This window comes from Haliotis asinina, chromosome 2 (genome assembly GCF_037392515.1).
Source record: "Haliotis asinina isolate JCU_RB_2024 chromosome 2, JCU_Hal_asi_v2, whole genome shotgun sequence".
In the NCBI taxonomy this organism is placed as follows: domain Eukaryota; kingdom Metazoa; phylum Mollusca; class Gastropoda; order Lepetellida; family Haliotidae; genus Haliotis; species Haliotis asinina.
In genome coordinates this window covers 54,955,202-54,983,093 of record NC_090281.1, presented here as the reverse complement: position 1 = coordinate 54,983,093, position 27,892 = coordinate 54,955,202, and the positions used below count along the sequence as shown (strand labels likewise).

General features: G+C 37.3%; 1 protein-coding gene across 1 annotated transcript in view; it reads left to right on the top strand.

The window, feature by feature from the left end:
* The first annotated feature begins 276 nt into the window (after positions 1-276).
* Positions 277-27,892, top strand: part of LOC137273944 (protein dachsous-like) — a 102,709-nt gene continuing 75,093 nt past the window's right edge. Inside the window, exon 1 of the mRNA XM_067806859.1 lies at positions 277-2,816. Within this exon, the coding sequence (XP_067662960.1) occupies positions 1,041-2,816 (1,776 nt within the window). The 5' untranslated portion in view covers positions 277-1,040. The remainder of the gene's footprint in view (positions 2,817-27,892) is intronic.

The window sequence follows — 27,892 nt, the reverse complement described above, 5'->3', positions numbered from 1 at the left end:
ATGCATTTCTTTGATATCACCACCGTGACGGCATATTAATACAGTAATTGTTCACGCAACCTTATATCATCAAACGATGTCTTATTGTGATGATGGATGCGATACGTGCACTCTCGGCATCTTAGCAATGCACTGTGACATGCTGCTAATCATCTCTAACTAACTGATGTCGATTTCAAAGAGGCCGACAATTCTCTCCCTTCGCCTAGACGAGCGAGCTACACAACTCGAGCAGACAGCACGAAGCAGTCGTCACGTGACCTGAGTGTGTATCTCAAAGCGAGGCTGTGTGTTGATACCACAGTGTGGCCGCGAAGTCGAAACGTGAACTCTTTATAACTGGCCACAAAGTGGACACAAAACACATGGAGTACGAAAAAGTTGGATATGTACTGAAAAAGTCGTGGCCATCGGGTGAGCCTTGATCACGACTTTGTGTGTAGCAACTTTGTGGACTTATTCAGCGGCGTGGAAACGGGACAAGCTTCGCTCGCTTTTACAGGTGAGAGAGGTAGGTTCCCCGAAACAACACGGTGTGTACATTCGGCCTCTACGGCAGGTCGCGGACCTCAACTGTGTGTATCTGCCCGTGCGAGTCGTGAAAACGACCAGTGCCGGTAAACTCAAATACGCAACATATAACTGGAAAACTGGAAATTATTTCGGAAGGATACCGGGATACCGTGCGCTTATTGCAGATTGGATACTGCATTCACCTGTCGTGCCAATGTTAATTTGGACTTGAGATATTGTGTGTACTACTGTCAACAGGCTTCAAACAAGGATTCTAGAAGCCTGGAAATACGAAAGGATTTGTGTTATTGTGGTACCTTACAGTGATCTGACGGTTTGTGAATGCTGTCACGACGTGTACCGTTATAGATTAATGTCAACTACAGCGAAGACGCCATTTCGCCGTTACCAGGTGTAAATGAACTGAATGCCTAATCTTCACATTACAGGTGTGGATATACACCGGCTGTATGCAACTGGATGAATGACCAGATTTGAGAAATATGGTGAAAATTTGATAGGAAGTAATGTTTGCTGGCAGCGCTATGTGTGCCTACACGCCAGCAATGAGGGTGGAGAAGGGAGAGAGAAAATGGGGGACTCGTTTGCTTGTTTTGTTTCTGCTTGTCCTCTCTCCCTCCCAGTCAAAACAACAAATAAGAGAGACATTTCAATTGAGAGAGGAAGAACCGCCAGGTACTAAAGTTGGTACAATTGGTAGATCCAACAGTGCCATTCGTCCACCATTAGAATTTGTACTTTCTGGGGTAACTAGTTTCAGATTAGAAAAGTCAACTGGCACCTTTTATACAACAGCAAAACTCGACCGAGAGACTAAGGAAATCTACAGCTTTTACGTTCAGGATAGTAATAATAATTTTATCGATGTCCAAGTACAGTTAGAGGATATAAATGATAACAGTCCCTATTTCCCAAATAGGACACAGACACTGAGAATATCTGAAGGAGCTCCTAAGGATGCCAAGTATCCCTTGGGTAAGGCAACTGACAGAGATTCAGGCATACATGGAATCCAGGATTGTAGAATAGTTTCAGGAAATGATGAACAACATTTTCGATTAGAAACGCGGTCATCTGGAAGTTTTGATTGGCTTTTAGACTTACTTATAAACAAGGAGCTTGATTACGAAACTCAGTCACGATATGACCTGGTGATACGAGCTTCTGATGGCGGGAACCCACCGAATACTGCAGAACTTAATCTTGAAATTTTACTCATTGATCAAAATGATAATCAACCCCGTTTTACTCTTAGTCGTTACCATGCTTTGATACCGGAGAACACAACCATCGGAACTAGTGTCTTGCAAGTTTCTGCAACAGATGACGACAGTGGTGAAAATGGAAAAGTCACCTACTATCTGGATCCACAGTCGGAGAGAGCGAAGTATTTTCGTGTGGATCCGGTGACCGGAGTTGTCAGGGTTAACAAACCCCTAGATTATGAAACAATTCCAAGTTTTAGGGTGGCCATTTTTGCCAAAGATAATGGATCCAACCCTCAGTCAGCCAGTGCTGCTTTGGAAATAGATCTAAAAAATATCAACGAATTGCCTGCAAACATCAGCCTTACTTTTCTACAATCAGATGGAAACAAGACGGGTAAAATATCCGAAAATGTTCGTAAAGGTACTCTGGTTGCACGAATTTCTATCACGGATCCTGACAGTCCAAAAGAATACTTTGATGCAAATATTACCCTCCTTGGAGGTGATGGTGTATTTGACCTGCAGGAATCTAGTGGGGTTGTGTACCTAGTAGTGGTTTCCAAACCTCCAGATCGTGAAGTAAAACCATTTTATAATCTGACTGTTATTGCAACGGATGCTGGTGAACCCCCACTCCATGCCTCTTATTCATTTACGATTTGGATAGAGGACATCAATGACAATGACCCAGTCTTCACACAACAGATCTACACAGCAGAAATCCATGAAGTTGCTGAGCCTGGAACCTACGTAGTGAAGGTTTCAGCAACTGATCCTGATGATGGAGACAACGCTCGGATACGTTACAGCATTTCGGACAGAACCCCAACGTCGTGGTTTCAAATTGACAGTAACACTGGTCTCATCACAACAAAGTCAGCAATAGATTGTGAAATTGAAGCACAACCCAGACTTTCAGTGATTGCATCGGATGGTGGCGAGACCCCACGGATATCCTCCTCTACGGTGATAATTACTGTCAGGGATGTCAATGATAAACAGCCAGAGTTTGATCAGAGTTTCTACTCGGCATCAGTTCCTGAGGACAAGGCTGTTGGCCAATGCGTCTTACAGGTAAAAATACTCTTCATAGTCCTCAGGTGTACGGTGTGGTTACTGGTGTAGGACAGTATGTACAAGATGCACCATCAAGTATCAGTTATATTTTACAAAAAGAACATATTAACAAGTGGTTTCTAATATCTTGTTCATGTCTCAACACAATCTGGTTGGCACATTTCTTTGTGTCAGTAGTTTCTAAAGTTGTCGTCTGAAGTAAAAAAGCTTCATTACACAAGTTGTCATCTTGTAAATATTGTTCGGTGTCTAGTTTGTTGTCTCCCACCATATTAAACATTTTACTTCACATTGAACGCAACACAATCCAATGATTCAGTCTTCACAGTGAATGCATGACAAACTGCTTGACTGTTCACCGAAGCATGCAGACAGTGTGGGCAGCTGCAGACTGGAAATATGGGATGTACATGTAGGACAGAATCAGCAGACCATGCAGCCGAGGATTAGTCACATCAAACTCTACAAGTATACATATCATTATCTATGTGCATTTGCTATCTTACATAGTACAGCATGATGCTTGTATCAGGGTTGCGGTCTGGATCTCTATCTATCGTAAAACCCATCCTCATCTGCCTTTGTATGCTGTACAGCGTTCGCAGGATTGATTCTATCTTATGTTCTCTACAATATGTTGTACTTGTACGCCCTTTTATCCAATCTAGCGTGATACTAAATCAGCAATGAAAAATGGTACAACAAAAAGGTTCATTTTTATAAAGGATTCTGTTGCCATGTTGTATTGTACGTGGAAACTGGTTGACACGCACCAGTGAACTTGTACATGATTTGAATCTTCACCAATATTTCATTAAAGGCCATCTGCTTGTAAAATAGAAATTGCACCAGTGACCCATGGTCAAGCCTGACTCATAGTGGTCAAGTTACGATGTTTGAAACACTTAAAGGAAGCATTAAGCAGTTGTCAGGGGAATTCAACTCACCCCTGTCCAGCAGTGAAAGTATTGTTTTGACGAGGGTAAGGGAAAGTGACTTGACAATGTGAGTAGTGGAAACTTTGCAGGAGGTACCTACTTCAACCCTAGGCTGATTGTAGCTTCAGGTAGCAGAACCTAGTGACACAACAATCCTGGCGTCAGGTTAAACTTGACAAGCACTGAGAGACAATGTGTCTGTGGCAGAAACACTCACTATTCTCTCAAGTAATGTTCAAATGCGGTCTGTTAAAGGCATATGAACCCAATGCTTGGACACTTGCAAGTCTGAAAAAAATTGCATATATATCCTAACTGATTTGTGTATGCTAGGTTTTGTATACAGAGATACTGTGTGTTAGTGTGTTAGGAATGTAACTTGGTTTATTAGTTTTAAGAGTACTACAAACTACTACCAATACTGCATGGTTTAGTACAAATTATTATTAGATGTTAGGGAAAATATAACAGGAAAACTCAGCTTAATGTAGCTTATTTAAAACAGTGTTAATTTGATATGGTTGACTTGTCAGTCAAAAGGCTTTCACCATTGAATTCCCACTCTGAAACGTTGACAATGTTAGCAGTGATATTGTAAGGCTGTAAGCTGGTGTGATTTTAAGACATTGTTGGGGGTGTCAGAGGGAATTAGTTTCTCAGGTATACCGGTGTGGACAATACAGGTGTGAAATATGTCGTTAGGAGCACAAAGGATGTGTGGATAGGATGGTGTTGCATGAAAAATACTTAAACATTACACAAACACGTCACTGTTTGGACTGTTTTCATAGTGACATATCTTTTGTTAGTTTACTTTGTTTCAATTATATACTGTATTTTAACACTGACACTAGTGACAGAGTTAAGATCCCACATAGAGGTTTCAGTAAGCGTGTCACTCACAGTTACTTCTGAAACCGTTTTTTTTGTTAAATGGAAAAAGAAAAGAATTTTAAAAGGGCTGTAGATGCATTCCATGTTGGTATATCAATGAACACACCATTAAAAAATCACCTGACTTTGCTGCCTCTTTAGAAGCAAGCAAACTTGTGTATGGGAAAATGTGGAGGGTTAAACTAAACCAAATACCCCCTGTGTTTGTCTAGCACTGGTCAGTGTCAAAGAGCAACATGGACAAAATGCGGCATGTCCTGGGTAACCGATCTCCTGTGTGACCAAGGTGGTCCGATATGCTAATCTTCTTGATGCTGTAGATTTGATATTGGTTTTTCACACATTTGTTCTGGCCAGGCTCAGTGAGAAGTTATTTTCCTTACTTAATCATTGAAATATGATTTTTAATCTTCCTCTCGATGTGGTTTAATTTATCTTACAGATAAATATGTGTACACTTCACAATTGAAGTTAAAAAAAAAAACACATGAAATTCTTAAAATATATCTGTCATAGCATGAATCATTGAATACTGTTGAAGTGTTCAGTATTCTTTACCTAGTCATGTAAATGATACATATTTCAGTTGCATTGAAACAGATGTCATGTTCACAATTTTGATTGGCCAACTCTCAAAATAAATATGTATATCGTGTATAAAACTTGTTTGTTATCTTGAGTTGATAAATGTGCAGGATTTTTTACCTTCCCATAACCCTTGTGTAAGAAGAGCTTATTTAACAAAGAAATTAGCCAAATCATCCCGGAATAAGTAACAATATCAGATTCCTTATGATGTCTTTGCGACTCTAGGTATCTGAGATCAGCACAGTTAATGTCTGTCAACTGAAGTCGCAACTTGATGGATGGCGTTCTTGCTTGAATTAAACAGACAGGTACATCGGTACACTTATTACACAGAGGGCTACACTTCGTTATTGTCACTGTTGTACATGGTTCAGGGTTTCAGATTTCTTAGACATAAAGTATGGCCAGATTTCAAAGTATGGTAACAACTGGAACGTCCTTACAAAAATGTGTAACAGTATGTCCCCTTGCTGTTTGTCAGTGAAGTCGCCACAGTTGATAAGAAGTATCATGTGAACAATTTCAAAGATGGTTAGAAGATAAGTACTTTTGTTCAGGAGGTGAACATAACAGATTTTATGGTTTTGAAAAATTGCTGCTTCAGCTTCATGTCCACTCATCAGATGCTGTTTTAAGGACTGAAGACTTTTAAACATAATGTGTTCTATGGTGACAAGGAGTTTCAAATCCTCTTAGTAAGACTTTACGTGACATGACCAAGCCAAGTTAATTTGTTGGAAGTACTTAGGATTCCAAATCTTTTCCTGTTGATCCTTGCTCACACCATTAGACTCCAGTTTTATTTTTGCAGTCTATGAATAGAAAGTATGTGAAATAAGCCTCTCAAGATCTCCGCTGCAGCATGTATGAAACTGTATTGCAGTGCTCCTGACCCTACGATATTAATTTTCATAAACTGAAGGAAAGCCATGTTGACACTCAATCTTAGTAAAGGAGAAAAAGATTTTGTTCTGGTGATTTTTGTTTGGACCTTGTTTATTCCTTGTTTATTTGGGATACAAGTATAACTTTATTGTCAAAATATATTTTGGAAATTGTTTATTAACAGAGCAGAATGTTACAACCCTTAAAAACACAAAATGCATAGACGTCTCAACAGCATTTTTTTGTGTCTTGCCCTCACACTGTTTTCTTCAAGTATATGGTTTGAAAAGAATTGAAAATACCAAATTCATTTTATTAAATTTTGTTCTACTTTTCTTTGGAGCTGAAAGGTCTTTGTTTAAAGTTACAATAAGCATACTGGCCCTGAAGTAACACTTGTGTGAAACAGTGCACCTGCTTGGCGGAAACATTTGTCTTTTTTTCATGGTCATCTCTGAGTTCTGTGTCAAGCTGACCATTTAAGAGCTTATTCTGTCTTTGGTGTTTGGTTTTCATTTGACTGAGCGGTGTTCATGATTTTTTAGGGACAAATTTTTTTATACATTTTTATTATCAACTGAAACTTGGTGTACATTCAGTACATGCTTTCAGAGTTGTAGTATATGGAATAAGGAGCGTAAACATAGCCCAAGTTCTGTTGACATATGTGCTTGATATGTTACCTTTTCTAAAATAAGCTCTCCATTCTTGAGACAAATCAGTTGGTATGAGATATTATCTCTTGACATTATGATCAAGGCTTTGGAGTGTACCAAATTTTGTTGACTTTGTTTGGAAGTGATTGATGATAGATGTCAAGTGGAGAAGTAATGTATTGTTATTAATCACATTTGATATGAACTTGTCACAATTCTTCAAGATGCGGGGCTCTGATATTCAGGAGCAAATGATATGGCTGGCATCAAACATGGATTTCCACAAGGAAGAATTTTGAATATCTTTCGGCATCGGTTGAGCAAAGTTTATGTGTGTTTGCAAACGGAAGCACTTGAAAGAAAAGTTGAACAGTGCAGGCTGAAAGTTTTACCTTTATTTGTCTTAAGAGCGGGCAAATATTTGAGCCTACAGGGCCCACCCATAGAAAAACACTGTCTAGCAGCACGCAATGTCGCTCTGATGCTCAGGGCAGAAGCAATAGGATTATGGGATCTGCCTTCAAAACCTTCAGTCTCTCTGTTTCACACTTGTTCAAAACCTTCAGGTTGAATTTGTGAAAAAACAAATACATGACTGACACAAGCCGATAGAAGACATTGCGGTCAATTCCTTTATTTTGTGTTTTCAAAGCACCTGACCATGCATCCCGAGCATGTGATCTGTCACTTAATTTGCAACTGTCAGCAGTACTTTCAGTTAGATTACTTCGTTTGAAAGTACTTGTTTTGGTCCTGTATGTTGTTATTCATATTATTGAGCATACTTATTAGTTAATAATAAGTAGTAATCTTTTGTTTTTTAAAATGAAATCAATATGACTAAATAATTTACCTAATTCTAATGTGATTCTTCAAAGGCATTTAGAAGCTGGCGTAGTAATACAGGACAAATTTTATGGATAGCAACTTCTTGAGTTTATTTTCATGACGTTTCAGGTCTTATCCAAGCCCCCTCATCAGGTTGAGCTGAACTAAACAGTAAGACTTACTGTTCAGTTCAGCTCAACCTGATGAGGGGTCTAGGATAAGCCCTGAAACATTGTGAAAGTTGCTATTGATAAAAATTTGTCCTGTAATTCTAATGTTAATAAGACCAGTGTTATTTGGCACCATAATGAACACTAGAATGGGATATTTTGCTTTTAACGTTGAAAAATTCCTGAATAGTGGTTTGTCTTCTGCGCAAAATATAGCTATGGCAGATGGGATTATAAACTTGTCAGAGGATATATTCTTCGGAAATAAGAGCTATTCCACTCAAATTTCCTGGTAATTCTGGGTTAAATATAGCATTGACACCTGTGAACTGACTATGAAATCGACTGATTCAAAATTTGGCACAGTTCCTTGGCAGGCCTTTACATTGATTTATTTTAGTTACTTTTGGTTAAAGTTATCGTTTTTCTAACTACATCCTAATCCGCAAGTTTGGCACGTTTGCCTTTTTCACAGCGGTTACACCCTGATTCTATGAGAACTGTCCTGAACACGAACATCACTTCCTGTCCTTAAATTATTGAACCATGTGAAAATTAAGGATTCAATTAATTTGTTCACAAGAAAAAAACACTTCCACGAGATGACTTGAAGGCTTTTGAACTTTTATGGACAAGTCTTTTCCATAACCGCCTTGAACCAGAGTTTAGGGACTCCCTAATTCCTGGCATTTATGTCATAATTTTTTTATGTAATATATTATAGCCACACACCTCAGTTAAAAATACTCTCATAAAAATGTCCTGAACTTGTCTGGTTCCTAGGCCCAGCTGAAATGCCAACTAGCATGTTTATTTTGTGGCGCATGAAATAAGAAAATAGCACTGGCAGTTAGTTCAGGAGAGCGTCGACTTCTCTTTCAAAATATCTCATTTCATTTATGTGATAGTGCATCTCATTCATAGGATAAAAGAAAAAAAAAAAACAGTTAACATAAATTCTCCCTTAACCCTTTTAAAAAAAATGTCTGAATTCACTTTCATGTCCGAAAATGTACATGTTCTTATAATGTCTGGAAATGCCCAGTGTCTTCGCTGAACATTTAAAGTAGGATATCACTGAAGGGGGTTAATGGCTTCCATCTTCCTGAGGAAGGGTTAAGCAAAGTGTAACTTCACTTTGTGTTTAAAGTCTGTACAAGTGGTGATAAGTGAGGAAGCCGTAGCACAAGAATTAAGATGCAATCAATGTTATAATGATACCATCCAGACGGTTTCGTGCCACAGCTAAGGAGGGGAGGAAATCATTCCAGTTATACAGGAAAACTCTATTAACACCATATGAGGGAAAAACTAACCAATTTATGGCTGCAAATATTGGCCTTAATAAAAACTTGTCTGTTTTTGAAATTACATGTTCATGTAAGTTTTGTCCACTATTGAATTAGGTGTCGGATTCTCTTAGCCACATCAACGTGGAATTACTTCAGAATACAATTGTTGCCACGTTTGCTAAAGCTTTTCCCATGTGGCAGAGGATAAATTGAGTTCTGCTGTTATTTCTGCAAAATGTTATGGTGTTAAGCAATTACTTTGGGGTAAAATGAAATTTGTTTAAATATTTGTCCAGCATCAGGTGTCATCAAAAGACATCTTTGAAACACGATTTTGGATAAATTTCTTGATGTTTTGAAGAAAATAACGTGTGAAAGTTAATAAAAGGTCAGATATTGATCAGTGAATTAGACACAGAAGCCAGAATTCTGAAAACATGAATGTTGTGAGAACCAATCTGAAAACCATATTGGTAGTAAAAACTCCAAAGTGGGGAAATATCATCTTGGTGATGCCAAATTTCCTCAATACTCTCCCTGATCAAGGATAAGGTCAGTGATAGGTGTCATGAAAATGTTGACACATTTCTGATGAAATTTACAATGATTAAAGTAACCATACCCATAAAGAGGAAATGGCATTAGTCTGCCAGATCTTGTTCTGTTTGCTTTGATCATGGAGAGTGACAACCCTTGCCTCAAAGAACGCCAAGAGTTGAAAGATAATGCTATCAAACAAGTACCTATGGTAACCCAAATTATGACTTCCCTGAACACATAATGCAACAGAAACATGTGAGAGTATTTGATTGACGGCGGATCTGAGTAAGTCTGTAAGGAGGTGGATGGACAATATGATGGGTGTTAGATGAGGAAATGGCCCCATGAAACAATCAGATAAAGATGAAAGAGGGCGTCATGTGGATGTTCAGCAGCTTGAACTGCAGTCACGACTGGATCGGATGACCATTGGTCCCTGTAGACTTGCTGCCTGGCATGGCACACCATTCAGAGTGGTAGAAATGTAATTTGTTGAAGTACAAGATTCCTTTACGTCCCAGCGTCAAGTAGTGTCTGCTTCAGCAGTTATTGCTCCACTTCCTGTCTGAGCCGTCATGGTAGACAGGAAATTGTGTCATACTTGAACAAATGTTTTTATTACCTCAGACACCTGTCTGTCCGCATTGATGATAATGAGGACGAAGGAACTGAATTACAGTGACAATCAGAACCTTACAGACGTTGATGCAGAAAGTTTACAGTTTTCATATTTAGATGATTCTAATCTGAATCTGTTTAAAGTCGAATGTCATGTAATGTACTCAGTGGGTTTTTCAAGACAAGTAATTAATGTTAAATACGAAATGAAAACGGTTTTATGATAATGCTATAGGTCATTCCAGGATTTTTAGTCTTGTTGACATGTTTGTGTTTAAGTGGTGTTTGTTTTATTGGAGAAATTAAGATCAAACTTATCATATAATTCAACATGGCTCACTGGTACAGACATTAAATTTTGGAAAGGTCCTTCCTGACATTGCAATATTCTTATGGAACTCCTACAAAGCAGGATGTAATTAGAAAGTTTATTTGTATTTGTTGCTCATTGCATTTGAGGACAATATACCAAAAAAATATAGTCAGGTTTAACAGCAAGCAAGGAGGTAAACATTGCAATGTACATTTGGGTCCAGTGAACTTAAATCTCAGTTTGTCCTCTGCAATCTCAAAACACTGTTTAAATACATCTGTGGGAAGGAAGGAACAGAATTATCATGTAGGTGTTAAAGGTGAAACTGAAGACTTGTTAGCAAAAAATGTACATAATTTGCCAACATGTGTATTTGTGGGAAGACTTGCACCAAGTCTGCGTTCTGTATCTGTCACTTGAAGATTTTTACAAGGAAAGGTAGGGCGCGATTTCCTAGAAGCTGAACATCTGAACATGAAGATGAAAGGCTGGCTGCTGGTGAAAATGTGTAGGATTAGCACCACCCTGGCAAACAGGAGATCAGCTTGTAACTGGGAGTCTCGGGAGCTTTCTTCCAGTCCACTTTGCTTTGTCCATCCTTGTCACAATGCAGTGGTAAAATAACCTTCCTTTGCTTGTCCCTTTAATGTGCTCAGGTGTGATGGACAGCATTGAAGGTGCTTTTACTCCGACAGAAAGTGGAATGAAATTTCATTATGGAAGTTGCTTCTCTGCAGTTTAAGACTCCTTCAACTCCAGGTTGAACATGATTCTGTGATGGTCAAATATTTATGGACATAAATGTCTGGGTTATGACTTGCAGGTCAGCGGTAATTAGGTATCACAGGAGCTCTTGGCTCTTTAATTACACAAACTGATCTGTTTTTGATGCTGAACTGGTTCTTTATTTAACCTCAGTTCCTTTGTGTTGAAGAAAGGTTGATATCGTTATTTCTACACATACCAGCAAAAGGAAAGCTGATTATGTGAAATGACCTTTTTATGTTGTAACTTAATAATGATAAAAGAAGAAGTTCTAAACTGGACAATACTGTTTGAAATCTTGGAGGTTTCCACTGTTTCCTAGGTTCTGCCTGTAGCACTATTAGTATGCAGCCACGTTCTTCCCTGGCAATAAGCAAGTCATCAAAGTAACACTTCTAACCTAATTCTATTGCAGTCAAGATGTTCATGGTCCTGTCACTCACCTATCTGTTTGTATTTCTAATTATAGCTGCCACGGACATTTTGTGTTATTTTCTTGTGCAGATGAGCATGACATGTTATGAAAAATTAATGTCTTGATTCGTGAACCAATATCAAATAATTCCTTGCAAAGCTGGATGATTCTAACCCTATAATTTACTGTGCCTAGTCATTTGGAAATAATTCTTCAAGATATGTTGCGTGTTATTCTTAATGAAAGACCTTGTCGTTCATGAACATAGACGCAACTAAAGGGCCACAGTGTCACAGGAACGTATAATTTAGTCATGGCATCGTCATGCATTGTAAATTTTGTTTCAGACATGGTATTCAGACATAATTACATGGGATTGCAAGTGTATTATTAGTTTCATAACCATGCTGTTTTAAAGATCTTTGAACAGAAACAAGTTTTGAAATAAGCCACTGAGGAAAGTTCTGCATTGAATATATAAATATGAAAAGACTTGTAGTACTGGCTTGCCAGAATGTTGAAATTATTCCCAAGGAAATAGTATATTAGTCAGGTAATATAATGGTGGTATGAGGACTTCCACATGTCCATGGAGTTCTGTAGAACCTCAACTGTATGATCATTCCCAGTAATGTGTGCTCAATGCTTCTAGAATGAGATATGGCAGGAGGACAATGGCTGAAATGGGAGGTTATGTTCGCCAATTGTATATGAGGCAGTGTTCGCAATCGAGGACCGTGACGCATACAACAAAAGTAATGTACACAGAAAAGCTGCACGTATAGAACGACAGGCAAGCAGGTCACTTAAGAGACTGTGCCTTAGGCATTATGATCGTATTCCTGCGTTATCGCAGTTTCAAATCAAACTTCAACTTTTGCTCAAAAGGTTGCGTCCTGATAGCATCAGACAAGTATGGTTGCCAGGGGATAGCAGGTTGCTGTTCTGTGTCCTGGGTCTTTTGTATGAAGTCATCAAAACTGTGCTTAATTTCATGGTGACTTTGTTAAACTCGTCAGGTACAGTGTATCCCCGGTTTAATTCCCTGTGATCTTTACCAAAACATTTGCCAAATCCTTTGACTTTTTGACAGGTGCTAATTATTTTGCTGAAGTTAGTATTTTGTTAAAAAACTATTTGTCTTTTTTTGGAACTTGCTTAGGGCACTTTTTGGCAAATGTTAAATCTTGCATGGAATTGACAGAGAAAAGTTTCATCGATTCATTCAGTGTTGTGAGGAACACAGCAATACCTTTGATGGTATTAAGCCAAGTTTAATAATTTGTAGAATAAATGCACATGTACCGCCACTGTAGCAAAGGCTCAAACAGACCTAACTGCTAATTTTACACATTTGCGATCAATGTCTTGATCTAGCAACACATGGCTACCATAAAAACTAGCCTGCCACAGCCCTCAATTCCACTGAATTTAACATCAAAGAATTTCTCATATCCCTGTTTTAATTATGGATTCACTATATTCCCACAGATAATATTTTATCACCATTGTAGCAAGTAGTGGATGAAGGTGTGACTTGAATGGTACAGTGGAATTGTATCATGGGCAGTTCATAGCCAGCTCTCATTTACTCATGCATGACTGACCGTTCATTATAAGGTGGCATCAAAGAGGTCGACACACTTTACCTTTGACATGAACCTCAACCCTGGTCAATAATTCCCAATCATCTATACTGCTGACTGGATGTATTACCAGGAAGTTGGCACATTTGGCTTTAATTTGATTCTGTCATGGAATTTTGAAAATAATCTGCCATCTCATGGATGGATTGTTGAGAAGATCCCATAATCAATATTGTCACAACAAAACGGCTAATTTCTTGTTTCAAATTGCTTTAATTTTGAAATTTAAATACCAGATTTTAATCCCTGAGGCACAGGGCTTGCTGGTTGAAAGTAACATTCGTGTCCAATTAGGAGTGTGGATAGCACAATATTTACAGTTAGCCATGTTCAACATGGTGTCGGGAAGAATTTACAAGGGAAATGTACCCAAACATGTGTTGGGTAATTTTGGTTAGCTTTGTACTGCTGCTGCAATGAGATTTCGGATCTTCAAGGGCTCTGAAGGAAACGAGAAATCTTGTTTTGAAATCAGACCAATCATGCATCTGGACTGATGTTTGCAGACAAAATACTCAGAATGGGAGCAAATGCCACCAAATTTCGTCATGTTGTGTGGAATTGGCAGACATTTTGATGGGAAAATATGCTTTCTGATTCTCACAAGTTATGAAATTTGTACCAAGAAATCTTTTGAGTATCTATGATATTCCTAAAAGGAAATGATTTTTGTGAAATATTGTCATGGTGCAGCTCTGTTAGATTTTCCTGTCATCTCAGTTTGATTTAGTCTGTCCTGTTTCCACTTCTGTCTTTGAAAGGTGCATTAGGGCATCTTAAAAGATTTCTAAATGTATTTTCAGGTGTGAAATAAAAAGTGAAACTATACGTGAGAATAGTGACACATTCTGTACTATAAAAATTTGGAAGATCTGACTTCAGCTCACGAGCAAATAACATTCATTTCGGCTTTGAGAAAAGCTTTTTGAAATTTCCTATCCTGGCATGACTTTCATCAAGTAAATGTGAAAAATCACACATCATGGAGATGTTTGTATTGCCATCAAAGTGACATCGATAGAAAAATATACAAAACACCCGTCAGATGGGTTAGTCCCTGCTGCAAAAGAGAGAACGACATGAGGGTATTGTACTTTTTCAAAACTGAGGATATTTATTCATGAAAAAAGTTTGCTCCTACACTAAGAACCCTTGAATGTCTCTGGAAAGCCTGAAGAAAGGCTCTGTTCCACCTAAATTAGTCTCATTTGTTCGGCTAGGCTGTATTCATGACCCTGAAAGCCACTACCTTGAGCTGTGTTCCATAGAGGGACTTGAAGGGTGTGTTTAATACACTGCCCCGTGTACATTCCAACCCTTACAGGGGAGGTGCTTATGTCCCAGCTGGTTAAATGAAGCAAACTAGGCTGACGAATGGGGATATTTTGTTTACAAAGCATACATTGTAACAGTCGAAATTTTATATGCTGTGACATATTGATAGCATGTCTGGTGAACAATACCACTTAAAATTAAATTTCTGTAAATTTTGTTCACAATTTGATAACATGACATGGTTTGGGAATATATTTTTGATAGTTTAATTATTTACCTTGATGACACAGGTGTTGATAAGATTGATGTGAAAAATAGTTTACACATATATGGCTATATGCTTTGAAAGCGGATCTCCTTTAAAAATATTCTATGAACTGTCTGCCATGACTGAGGACCTTAACAGACCTTCCCGTATCAAATGTTTGTATGTTTTTAGGAATGGTTCTGGTTGAAGGTTTTGAAAGGATCACTCTTTTGTAACTCTCTGGAGGACTACTAAATGATATTCTGAGGCAAGCTGTCGTTCAAGTGCAATGGTATAAACATAATATAGATGCAAGTTAAAATGTCTTTTAAATGATATGTTGCAGCCATTTGATTAAATGGATTATAATAGGTATTGAAATGAAATGCAATGCTTCAACATATTTGTGAATGCTAATGTGCATATTATAGTTTGCATGTTTGTTTATGATGAATGAGCCCAGGGATCCTTGCCAGGCGAGTGCACTAATGTTTAAGGGCTAACTCTCAAAGAGTTCAGTTCTCCACATATATCACCTATCAAAAGTTTAGCTTCACTTTAAGCACTCACTGTATGATATGTATATATGTATGATTACATCGTGAATTTCTTCACTAACTTGGAGTTGATCACTGGATTGTCTTGTCCAAACTCAATTATTTACAGACTACTGCCATATAGCTGGAATATTGCTGAGTGCGGCATAAAACTAAACTCACTCACTCACACACTCACTAACTTGGAGAAACCAACAGATGAACTGCACAAGGATCATGCATCAAATTGCTGAAGGTGCACATATCATGCATAAGAACAGCTGCGTTTTGGTGTTAAGTGTTGTTGAGAATTCACCAATTTTCCCAGAGATTTATTGTTAAGTAATCTTTTCAAGATTACAGATTTATTTTACAGTTATTTCTATCAGTTCATTTGTAAACAGTACCTTTAAACAGTGTGGAATTTTGTGAAAAATCTAGATCAGTTGACGGAAGTAAGTATCTACATTTACCCAGATGAGTCTAAACTTTCGATGGGTAGTGTAGGTACATGTATGAAGGCCATTCTACGTTGAATGTTGTGATATGATGGGGGTGTTTGAAAAACAGGTATGTAACTCCCTCATCAAGCATGGGGACAGGAAGAGCCTTGAAGGGTTTGTACCTGAGACTTGGCATTAACCAGATGTTTTAATATGAAAAAGGAAATTTTATGATTAGTTGTTGACCCATGCAAACATGTCTTCATTGACACACCAGGGGCCTGAACAGGTACATTATTGAGTCCTGTCTATGCCGACGGATGCCAGGTCGCAACATCCAGGGTCAACTGGTTCGACTCAACAAGTGCGTTTGATTTGGATCGTGCCATCTCTTGATCACAGAGAGACAGACGAATATCATCAAAGAAAATTGCAGCTCAGTGGTTCAGTCAGTGACTAGACAGAACAATCACTTTAGATGCTCATTCTACTTGAGATCAGTACTTGATTCAGATTGTTTAAGGCAGTTTTTGTGTAAGAAAGGCTGTGGTGTGCTAACAGCGTTAAATAACGAAGGTTGATGAATGCTAAATTCAAGATAAATCACAAAGATGATTTTGTCCATATAATGAAAACTACATCTGCGCTTTCTCTTGGAATGGGCTTAGCAGGCAATTTCCAATTAATGATGAAAAACATTTGTTTGGAAAAACCAAGTCCAGCTCTCTCAGTTGATCAAAATTATCTTTAACTATCTAAAAGAATGATGCTTCCCAAGCAAAGATTTGCATCATGATAATTTCAAGTTCAGGTTGTCAGGAGCACGACATGAGCACATCTTTAGCTCTTCTGAAGTTTACTTAGTTGTGAACTCGACCACAATGGCTGCAATCATGGCAATCTCTCGGCACCATGGAATGTTGGATAAGTTAAGCCTACTTTTGATGGGTGTCATTTCTGAAGATTGCTAGATTCTAAATCAATACAATGGATATAATCTTGTGAAAAATCATTTTGCTCACTGCAAGTAAATGGAAGCAAAATTATGTAAGAGGATCTGTGCAGACGAAAACAGTCAAGATTCTTTGAGAGACTTTTCAATCACATTTCCGAGGTGGAGTGGATGAAATTATCTGATTTATTGATCAAATTATTTCTTGTTGGGTCATCTTGGCACTTGAATGAGGACAAATTTGTTTGATTGCCTTCACAACGAGACAGTATTCATGTCAATACACGAATCAGACTGTTAGACTCTCGATATTTCTTCAGCAGAGAATATTTCCTTCCAAACCGCTTGTCATGGGATTACTCGTTATAGAATATTGTAAGTATCTGAAGCGATATCATCTGGATGATGAATTGGACTTCAAAGAAAATCGCTTTAAAAACAGATGTATTTTGGTGTCAATCCTGATTCCTGAGAATATAATGGAATACTTAAGTTAAACGAATGTTCATTCAATAGCAAGAATTCAAAGTTGCTAATTCTTCACTTGTGCTGGAGGATTTCTGAGAGCATCCGAGATAGGTTTGTTTAAATAAATGGCTAGTCATGATGATAAATATTGAGTTATTTGGAACACAAAAATAGCAATATGATCTTTCAGTGGTAAGAAATAGCCAAATGAATTTCCTTTCACAAGAAAAGTTTCAAACCAAATAGGATAACGAGAAGTGTAGAAAACATACTGTCCTCACGCTTTGGAATATTCCATGATTTGTGATTATTTGAAATGTGGCAATGGTATAAGTGGAAGAGAGGCTTTACTCAGCCTGGGGAAATAAAGTAATTTCTTCCTAGTCCATCTTCGTAGTGTATGCTTCTATAATCACTTAAGCAAACATTCCAGTGTTCTATGACAAGAGGTGATGAATCATTGGAAGAAATTGAAAAGCCATCCAGTGGAAACTGCAGCCTATGTCTGGAGAGCCAACAGGCATTTCTCTACATCAGGAGCGGTGGGTGTTCGTTGTATGGATGTACCACATTGCCCCTGTTCCTAATTGTTGCTGCACTCCTCTGTACTATTGTGATGCTTCTGTGGTTAATAATATTTTGATGATCACAACTCAGCTGAAGGTGTTTGTGTTTAACTTCATTATCTGAACATGGTAATTAGCTGTGTGGTGTTTTCTCGTCCATTTGCATATTTTATGTTTGTTGATCCATACTGGTATATTGTATTATTCAGTGTTTAAAAACTTCATTGTAATTGCTTTGAAATCATGTGCTAAAGAATGTATCGAGGTTCAATTTTACGTTTTTTTCCGAAGACAATATTATTGCCACGAGGTGATAATGTAGCTTTCGATCCAGCCGTACAAGATTGAGTAGTCATTTGGTAAGTCATTTGACAGCTAACTGTGTAGAAGAATGCAGAAAATCTATCATCTTGGAGTTACCATTGTTTAAATATTCTTTAAAAAGTCTACAAACACAGCAAGTAAACGATGTAATTCTTTACTGAAAGGAACATTGATCATAATTCTAGCATAAAAATGCCTCTAGAGATCTACTCGAAGACACATCAAGAAAAAAATCAATGCTATCTCCCTTGGAAGGGTTTACTTTCTATTTATTGCTGGGCTAGATCCCTGAGAACTTATGTCATAGTGTTTATGCATGCATGACTTCTTGGAGCAGAATTACCTACTCAGGGAATCACAGATAGATGATAGTCCCTGGATAGGTTCCTGACAAATGTTAGGCGTTGAACCTTTGCCATGCCTGATAACTAATTAACAGCACTGCGTTAATTAGGTCTGTCACACAAAGGACTGATCCCTACACTGCTGTGACTGCTATTGTCCTCGATACGTGTGGAATTTGGAGGTGAATGTTTTGTAAGACAACACTTTCCTGGGGAATAAATCCCATAAATCAATATAATAGACAGTTTGCTGTTTACATATGTTTCTTGCTGTTTGACCATGCAGGTACACAACAATGCTGATTATCCGAAATTACCTGTTCACCGTGACACTAATAGTTTGACCAATCTCCCATTATCATTTCTGTCCTGTGAGGGCATGGTCAGTCTTATGCTACTTATCCAGCGGCTGGGCGATACGGTTCTTTGTCCTCCTTTCATTGTCCATAATGGTCAGTCATCATGACCAATAGCAAAGAGTGGGATTATCCTCACTGTGGATTTGTGTGTTTGTTGTATGGATGGAGAGATTCCAGTTTCCTTCATAGGTGAACTCTTGGCCATAAAGAAATAATTTTGGTATCCAGGATTTGGGTGATACTAGTTTTAGTGAGAGTATAATATATGTTAAGCTTATTATGCAAGAAGGAAGTATGTAAACTGTGGACATAAGTCCTTAGAAGTTATTGTGTAACTGCATTAGGTTTCGGTCTCTTTGGACTTGATCAAATTGAGATGAGTCTTTTTCTTTGATGTGTTGGCCATTAAATGACTGATAGGTTTTAGAAAGTAAGTATTTGTCAAAAATGAAAACCTTTGATCTCAGGGAACACGCTGTGGATTTTAAAAAGTTTATCAAGATTTATTTACAAACATGACTTTGATAAATTGCAAAAAATACTGCAGTTTTGGTTCACTTTCATGCCAGTAAATCCTGGCCTTTTGTAATGCAAATGAAAAATAAAAAATGGAACTTGAAGTTAATCTTGTTGTGACAGTCTAATACAATTACAATATTTTTTGGATGACTTGTTCACTGCATTGTCATTTTTTGGTGAAAAATGTGATTAAGCTGTTTTGACCTAGGTAATGCTTTTGGGGATTTAACTGTCATGAGTTTGATGACTTTGTCCAAGTCTGTGAGATGTGACCTTTTATCAGGAGCACAATGAGAGTGAAAGGCATTGTAAACTGGATGTTTGGGTCCAGCTCCCCTTCAGGGAACTATTGTGGGATGAAGTTTCTTTATTTTCCATCCCTTTAGGAATGGTCATTGAAGAGGAAACACAAAATAAAAGGATGAATACCGCTGGAAATGGGATGAATTCAGGACAGAAGCAATGAGGGATGATATCAGACTTTAGTTTGTCTTGCACAGCCTTAATGCTATCATAGGGCATGTGAAGAAATGTTCTGCTGAACACTGACGTCCATTTTGAATTTGGGAAAATTGGTCGATGTTGGGTCAGAATGTCATTCTGGTTTACCATTTTATGTTCACTTGTTCATGTGTTATTGCCATCATGGTCATCAGTGAAACGTGACTGCTTGGATAAATGTTATAGCCTGTTAGGGTTTGGCCCACATGCCCAGTCAGGCGTGAAGACAGGCAGGCAGGCAGTGAGTTGTTCTAAAGCTGATGGCCTCTGTTATGATTATATTCATATTTGACCAGGTATGCTGGGTAATGTCATGTTACAGCCATGTCTGCCTCCATTATGGCGTGATTGATGTGCTCTGGGCAGGAATAGGCCGAGATTGACACTGCCTAGGGGCTATGCGTCCCATCAGACACATTCAATTTGGCTTCATGACCCTTACTTAAATCTTGATGAGATGAACTTGCAACACTTTTCTTCATTGTGGGCATCTTGGAAGGCTTGTCCAAAATTGCCCAAAATGTCCTTGCGAGTTTTGTATCAATCTCATTTGTGACCAAATTGACACAAAGGATGTTTCACCGATTACAATTCTCACATGAGTAATTGTGCTCTTCCTTTAACCATTTTGGAGACATGCCTTGAAATTGCCACAAAAACACCACCATTTTGAAGAAGGATGCAATTTGGTTTACTCGCTAATTCCTACCATCCAATTTCAACTTTTAGAGTTCTAATTTTAAAAGGGTTACTTTCCCTCAGTGATTTAGCCCATGTATTACTCATCCTTCTCCAGGGGTAATTCTTACACAGTTGTATTGCACTTGTACTATGTCAGGCTAGAGAATGTGCTAATAGGATGATGCCTTTGTGTATCGTCATCAGTGCATGAACTATGAATACCTAGATTGAACACGCTAGACTAAATGTCGCTAAAATATTTAAAGTGGACTGAAATGTATTTCACATAAAAAAATGTGTATGTCTGGAATATCAAAGAAAAGATAGCATCTTAATGTCCATCCTATTCATTTCTGTAGTTAATTGTTGGACATTTCACAAAATATGCTGACTTCTTAAAAGGCAGTTTTATATCTTGTTCTGGTACATTAGCAAAGTTTCAACAAAGTGAAGAAATTTTGGAATGAACCATATCAAGTCATTTGTCACTTTATCTTCACATTGTCAATGTGTTTGACTGTTAAAGGTTCTAAATTACCACTAGGTACGTCTTTAAGCCCCCTCCCCAGCAACGTCCATATAACTGGTATAATTGGCATAAGTTGAACTTATTCAACGCCATGCTTGGAGAAGATGCAGCTGAAGAGCAGACTTGGAGTTTTGTTGAAGGCTCACATAAAAATTCTTTCTGTGAGGAAGACCTTCGGTCATCAAAAATAATTCATTCCCCTCACATTTGTCGATACAAATCTGGTGGAAAACATGCACTAAGAAACCCTTTTGATCCCAAACATTTCAGTGACTACTTCATATGTAAATTAGAAACATGTTGATGTGAAAGGGAATATTTTGATAGTTTGATTGTATAACAAGTGCCAAGTTTGTGGAGATCAGAAATCTATCAGAGGGGATTTGTGCGGTATTCCAACAATTCCGTGAGAAATGGTTCAATGAAGATCACGTTCACAGAGCACTAAGTGGCTTTTTGGGTCCATTTCAAAGTAAATCAGGGAAAGATTTCCACTCCCAGCAGAAATATTGTTCACTTATCCCTCTTGTGGCCATGTATTTGGTTTGGAAGACTAGCAAGTTTACTTTGATTTTCACACTTCATAAAACTCATAACGCCAACACAGGAATTGGGGAATGTTCTTGAAGTAAACATATCTCCTGTTCTTGCAAATATAATTAAGTTACCATTCATAAGTCAGATTCTATATGTGGAATCCCTCAGTAGTTCATTGTCATGTAACATTCATTTCATATCCAATTTCATATTTCAATTATGATAACATAATGTCTATTGGGAGTTTCATTTGAATGTTTTACTGACGTTATTTTGCACTTTTGTGAATTTGATTGATTGAGGACATGCTGTACAAAGTTAAACCAATGAGGGAAATTATCTTGAAAATGTATAGAAATTTGCTTCTCAATCAATACCGTCTAATATAGTGATGCTTCTATCCTATTCCCTGAGACCTCATTTAACGTAACTTAAGGAAGATCTTACTCTTGGTATGGAGAGTTTGAATGTGTATATGACATGGGTATATATTCAGTGTTTTGAAGGTAATGTTATTCATATGTTTTTGAAACATAAAATAAATCTGTTGTATGAAAACTGTCATGGCTTTGTTTACGGATCAAGTGGCACAAGTTTAGAATCAAGATATTGAGCTCATGTCTCAGTATGCAGCCATGTAACAGACTCAGTTATTCATTGTCATCCAAAATGAACTGGTTTAAGGTTTCTTTCATAATTCCAACTATGCATTTTTAAAGAGAAATTTACAAGTCAACATGAATAGGAGTGTACAAAAAAGATGAATGTATTAGTCCCCATTTTATACTGAGTTGAGGGCTGCATTTTGAGGTTTTTGAAACCATAAGTGATATTGCCTAATTTTATTTGTTGTTGTTCATCCAAATACTAAAAATGTGTACATTTACTCTGGAATATTATGAAAATACGTTATGTGTTGGTTTGTTTTCAAAACATGAATTTTCAAATGATATAATTCTTTTAGTTATTATTCTGAGAGAGATAATACCATCATCGGAGGCTAATTTTAGACAGTATGAATGTGACTTTTTTTCAGTTAGTCATTGAGTAATTGAGAGGAAACAACAGTAATAAATTGTTGTCTGGATAATATCATCTCATATCTGTTCTGTCCCATGGCACTAGACATCTAGATTTTAGACCAGACTGAATCATTTTATAGCATTTTAGTCTGGGTTACATTGTGTTTTATCTCTGGACAATGGCTAATTAGTCGTAAATTTCTAGTAAAACAATATATTGTTTAAATTTTGGGAGGGTGGGTCCAATAGGCTAAGAACGTCACTGGAGAGGTTGGACATAAAATTCTTTTTCATTATCACCAGTTCCTGATAAAAAAAGCTGTTTCTGATACCTAATGCAATTATTGCTTCACACCGATTGTTTCCAGATGTTGGAGTAACTGAGAAAACTAGCAATAATCCCTTCTTCCTCCATTCCTGCCAGTTTATAGGAGTGAACAGAAGTATTTGCCTGTCAACTAATTTTATTTTATTACGCAAATTTCCTGTTTTTGAAATCTTGTCCTCTTAATTATTGGATAGCTGTTCCCAGTTGTATATCCTTAAATTCAAGTTGTTAACTCTTTTGGATTAATTTTTTTATTAACAAACTTTATAAAAATTTAATTCCATATGTTACCAATCAGTGCATAATTTGATACTGTTTAAAACTTTCTGGATTTGTAAAAACTTACACAATGTTTGCAAGTTGTGAGAATTTTGTTCCTTAGTAAGTTTAGGGTTAACCAGAACGTATAGAAATCTCTTAAGGCATTTGGTTAAGGATATCACATTTAAAGCCATTCACACAGCTGAAAAGCCATTATTTTCATCTGATGATTGACTTAAGTGTTGTTATGTTAGAAAATAGAATTTGTGTGTAAGCAGCAAGTGTAAAGCTGTATAAATAAAGAGAAAGATTATTATCATTTACTGTGGTAGAATTTTGTTGTAATGATGATAAGAAAGTTAAATAAACATATCAAGTTGCAGTATGAGTAAAACTGAAAACAGATAAAATAAACCAAAAAACATAACTGGGACTGATTTTCAACAATAAGCAAACGTGACGAGTGAAAATATGCAAGAAAGTAAACTGCCCCATAAAGTCTATGTCATAAAATGATGTATTTGTGTGAATTGCATGGCTACCGCAGTCATACTACCCCGCTGAAGTGTTAAATAAACCATTGAACTCATTGAAATATGAAATAAACCTTTCACAGTATATTTACAACATTTCACGTGTGGCTTTTACTGCTCTTTGTATTGCCAGAAGGTTGAATTGCATGATTTTCAACACTGTGAAATTCCCTTTAAGACAGGAGTCAAATCCAAGCTATTATAAATAACAGTTTTACAAATGCCAGAAAGATCTTATCATGGAGGGGCGTAAGTGTGTTGTAAATAATGCTTTAACATGGTTATAAAATCTCACTTTTGCATAATTAATCGGAGCTATAAAGACAAACAGAGATAAAGCCTACCCTACCCAGGGCAGAGTACCAAAGGTAGCATGCTTGAATTTCAATATTGCTGATATCATACAAAGGTAACCTTTCTAGGGCACACCACCTATACGCTTAGTCAAACAGCATGACACAAGTAATATATGCAACATAACCTTTAGCCAGATTCTAAGCCAAAGAAATGGTATATATTTTCTATTTCCTTTCGAAGTTTGACAATCATGGACAAAATATGTGGCTTGTTGAGGCGAGAAAAAGGCCCTTTGTAAGTTGATATATGTATTTGACAGCTTGTGCATTGGACAACATCAAAGAATATTTAAGTGTTTTATTCCTGTAAGTAAATCTGTTATGTAAGCCCTTGATAGTTATTTGCTTGCATGAGTTGGACTGTCATTTTGTTTGAACAGTCAGGTTCTCCTTGAAATTATTTGGAAAGATTGATGGTAGGGAAAATCAAATTGTTAAAGAATCTAGTGTTTGCATTTTTAAGTCATGACTGTCTTCTCTTTCCTATAGTTTTTTTGTGTTTTTTTGTGTGAATGTTTGATAGATAGCAGGAAGTGTTATTTTGTGAGTGTGGGGTATGTGCCGTAGTTTTTTACTGTCCTTCAATGACAAATTTTATCAAGTATAAATATATTTATTATTAATGTATGACTTTCTGCCACAAAATGGGTGAAGTATTGCTAAGGTGATGTTCGCTCACTTGTTCGCTTGCTTGCTCGCTCGCTCACTAAATGGGTACAGTTGGTGAAACCCATTTCTTGTGACCCTCACCATGTTATTGCTGAAATATTGCTAAAAGTCGCGTAAACTAAACTCACTCACTCACTGATCCATGAACGTACACGAACATGTGATGAAGAGGTTTGATGTCGTAAGGTGATTGGTATTGAGTCATGTCATTGCCACATGCCAGGAGGTTATCAACTCGGCAGCTGATATGACATTGGTATCAGCGTAAAGGGATGCTGAGAACAGAAGCTGGGTGTTATCCTGCGTCAGTTGCATACACTGTATCATTGTCCTTATCAAAGTCAGACATACTAAATTTGCATACAGAAAGATGCTGTATCACTGATTAATATATGTAACATAATGTTCATTTTAGCTGTATGACATGGTCTAGAACAGTTACGGAAAAGCCATGTTGAAAAACTGTTGAAAATATTTGCATACAGTGAAGTATTGTTTGTTTCGCGTGTTCAGTTAATGAAAGAGTTATGATTCCTATAAGTTTAATCAAGACTTTGTGATACTGGAATTACTTGCCAGACATATTTATTTTGGTGATTTCCTCTGGAACTCTTTAGACATGTGTAGCTTGTGAAGAATGTTTGGATAACTTGACTGTGTCAGTGCTCGCCTCAGATGACAATTTGATTTATGATGCGGTTGCTGTGTGTAAAGATAGTTTCAACAGTCTCACTCACTCACTCACTCACTCACTCAAGCAAAAGTTATTAACTTAAATTATGATATCTGGATTGTACTGATCATAGGAATATGTTTTTCCATGGAAGACTGGCAATGTTCATTGTTGAGATCTGGAAGTGTTTATTGTAGAGTGAGCTGTGTATAAGATATTCACCATGCAGACATGGTGTGACAGATCCAAGTTGTGGAGATTTGCAAGGAAGGAGTCATATCTGCCATATCTGCTTATAATGTTTGATCAGGACAGAGAATTCATGTTTCAAATCTGTTGGTGCTTCGGGACTCTTAGTCCATTGCGTTGGTAACACCTTCATGACGTATGTTTTGAAAAAAGATTTATTCCTATGCCTGGTACCAAGTTATTTGAGATTTGGGTGGATTTTTTTCTCAGCAGTTCAAACATGTCAGGGGCCTCGGCCAATCCAGCCTGGACGCTAGGCAAATTTGGCCTGACTCGCCAATAGCTGAATGTGCCAAGACTCCAAGGTCGATGTTTAGTTTGAAAGTCATCAGCGTTTCATTTTAAGAAAACAAAATACTTGAGAAAAATTGTCTGTTTGCTGCTGGAGAGTTGTGGTATTAATATAATCCTCTTATGTATTTGTTAGAAATTGATTTTCATAAAAATTCACAAACATGAAACATCAAGGCTATGCTTTCTGTTCTCTACATGAAGTTAGGGGTCAGTTATCTATCAAAAGGTAAGATTGTGGGTAGGGAAAAAACCATGAAATAGACAAACAGGGTTAAAATATTAACACCACTTTTGGGAGGGGTCATGAAACCACGAAAAGTCATTTTACATCCTAATATTGACAATATTGAATTGTTTAAAGTGTTAAGTTGAACTTGGGTCATCACTGGACAGAAGGTCATGTGAAGTAATGAACTAGTTTAGTCAGTTGATAATTACAGAACTTTTATATTACTTGTAAATAGTTTGGTTTTATGAATATTGTATATCCCTCAGGATTGACATGTTCCTTTTCTGTGTCCTTTTTAGACATCTGTGCATGCCAACGGAACATTGCAGTATGACAAAGAATCCTGGGCAATTATTTCCTCAAAGTTACAAAACAATAACATTAATTGTGTAAAGATAATATGTTCTGCATTGGAAAATCCCAGATCATAGATGACCTGCTTGTAACTGCTAGACTATATAAATAGGGATCTATGAGTTAACTGCATGGAAGGTGGCAAGGTGGCAGTTTTTCCCTCATCTGTTTAGTGTTGTGGGCGGCTACAAATTAAAGCCCTGTTGACATATATGTGTTACAAGACATTACGTGAGTTGAACATACCTCATGGTTTCTCACCCTACATTACAGAGAAATTCCACACTCACTGTGGTGGAGAGAGGGGGGGAGGGAAATGTGGGTTATGCAGAGGGAGATCCAATCTTTGAACGACTGACCAGTAATAAATACAGACTGAGGTCTTTTGTAGATTTTCTTAAGTGCTTTTTGTTTGCCAGTTTGTCCATTAAGATGGATAAATCAATGGGAACAAATTATTTTTTCCTCCCAGGGAATGATAAATCAGCATGTTTTGGCCATGTTTCACCCAAAATGTGCTTGTTTGAAATGTCAGTTGAGTAGTTTGCAGGGCCCTGTTTTTATCAATCTGATGAGATATGTGGACCAAATCGTTTTGAGGGTATGATTCATAAAACAAATATGGCCTGAAGTTCCATATTTTTTCATTCACGACAACTTTTTCTCTATTTTCAATGAATATTTTGATTTTATCATACATTTCCGTGTTGTTTATTACTTTCTAATGAGGGTTGTGGGTTTCTTAAGGCTATGCTTGATTTATCGTAAAGGAATTTCTTTCTGGGTAGGCTACTGTTGGGAACCTGAGAGTGATATTCAATAACCTACCTGGGGGTACAGTGATAGCATCAGGACTTTCTCAAGGAGTGTTAGCTTGAAGGCTGAGAGTGGAATTAACCAAACAAATTCACATATTTCAGATTCCCCTACACAGACTGTACAAGATTAATAGCAAATGCAAATAGGAACTGGAATAGAAAGAAAGTAGATTACAGAGGGGTTATGATTTGCAAACTTAATTCATCACTTGCAACTTCTGCATGTGTGTGATGTGTACTACATTACTGCATAGATGTTGATGTCAATATACATGATTGTGAGACATAGTTGTCATGTAAAAACGAGTCACACCCCATGGCATTTCAAGGTAACAAGACGTTACTTCACCTGGCAGTATGGCCGCTGTACTTTATTATATCTCCCATACCAGAGATTGATTCCTTTTGCTCCTAGTAAAAGATTTCGTATTTGATAACGCTCAAATATTTTCCAAGGC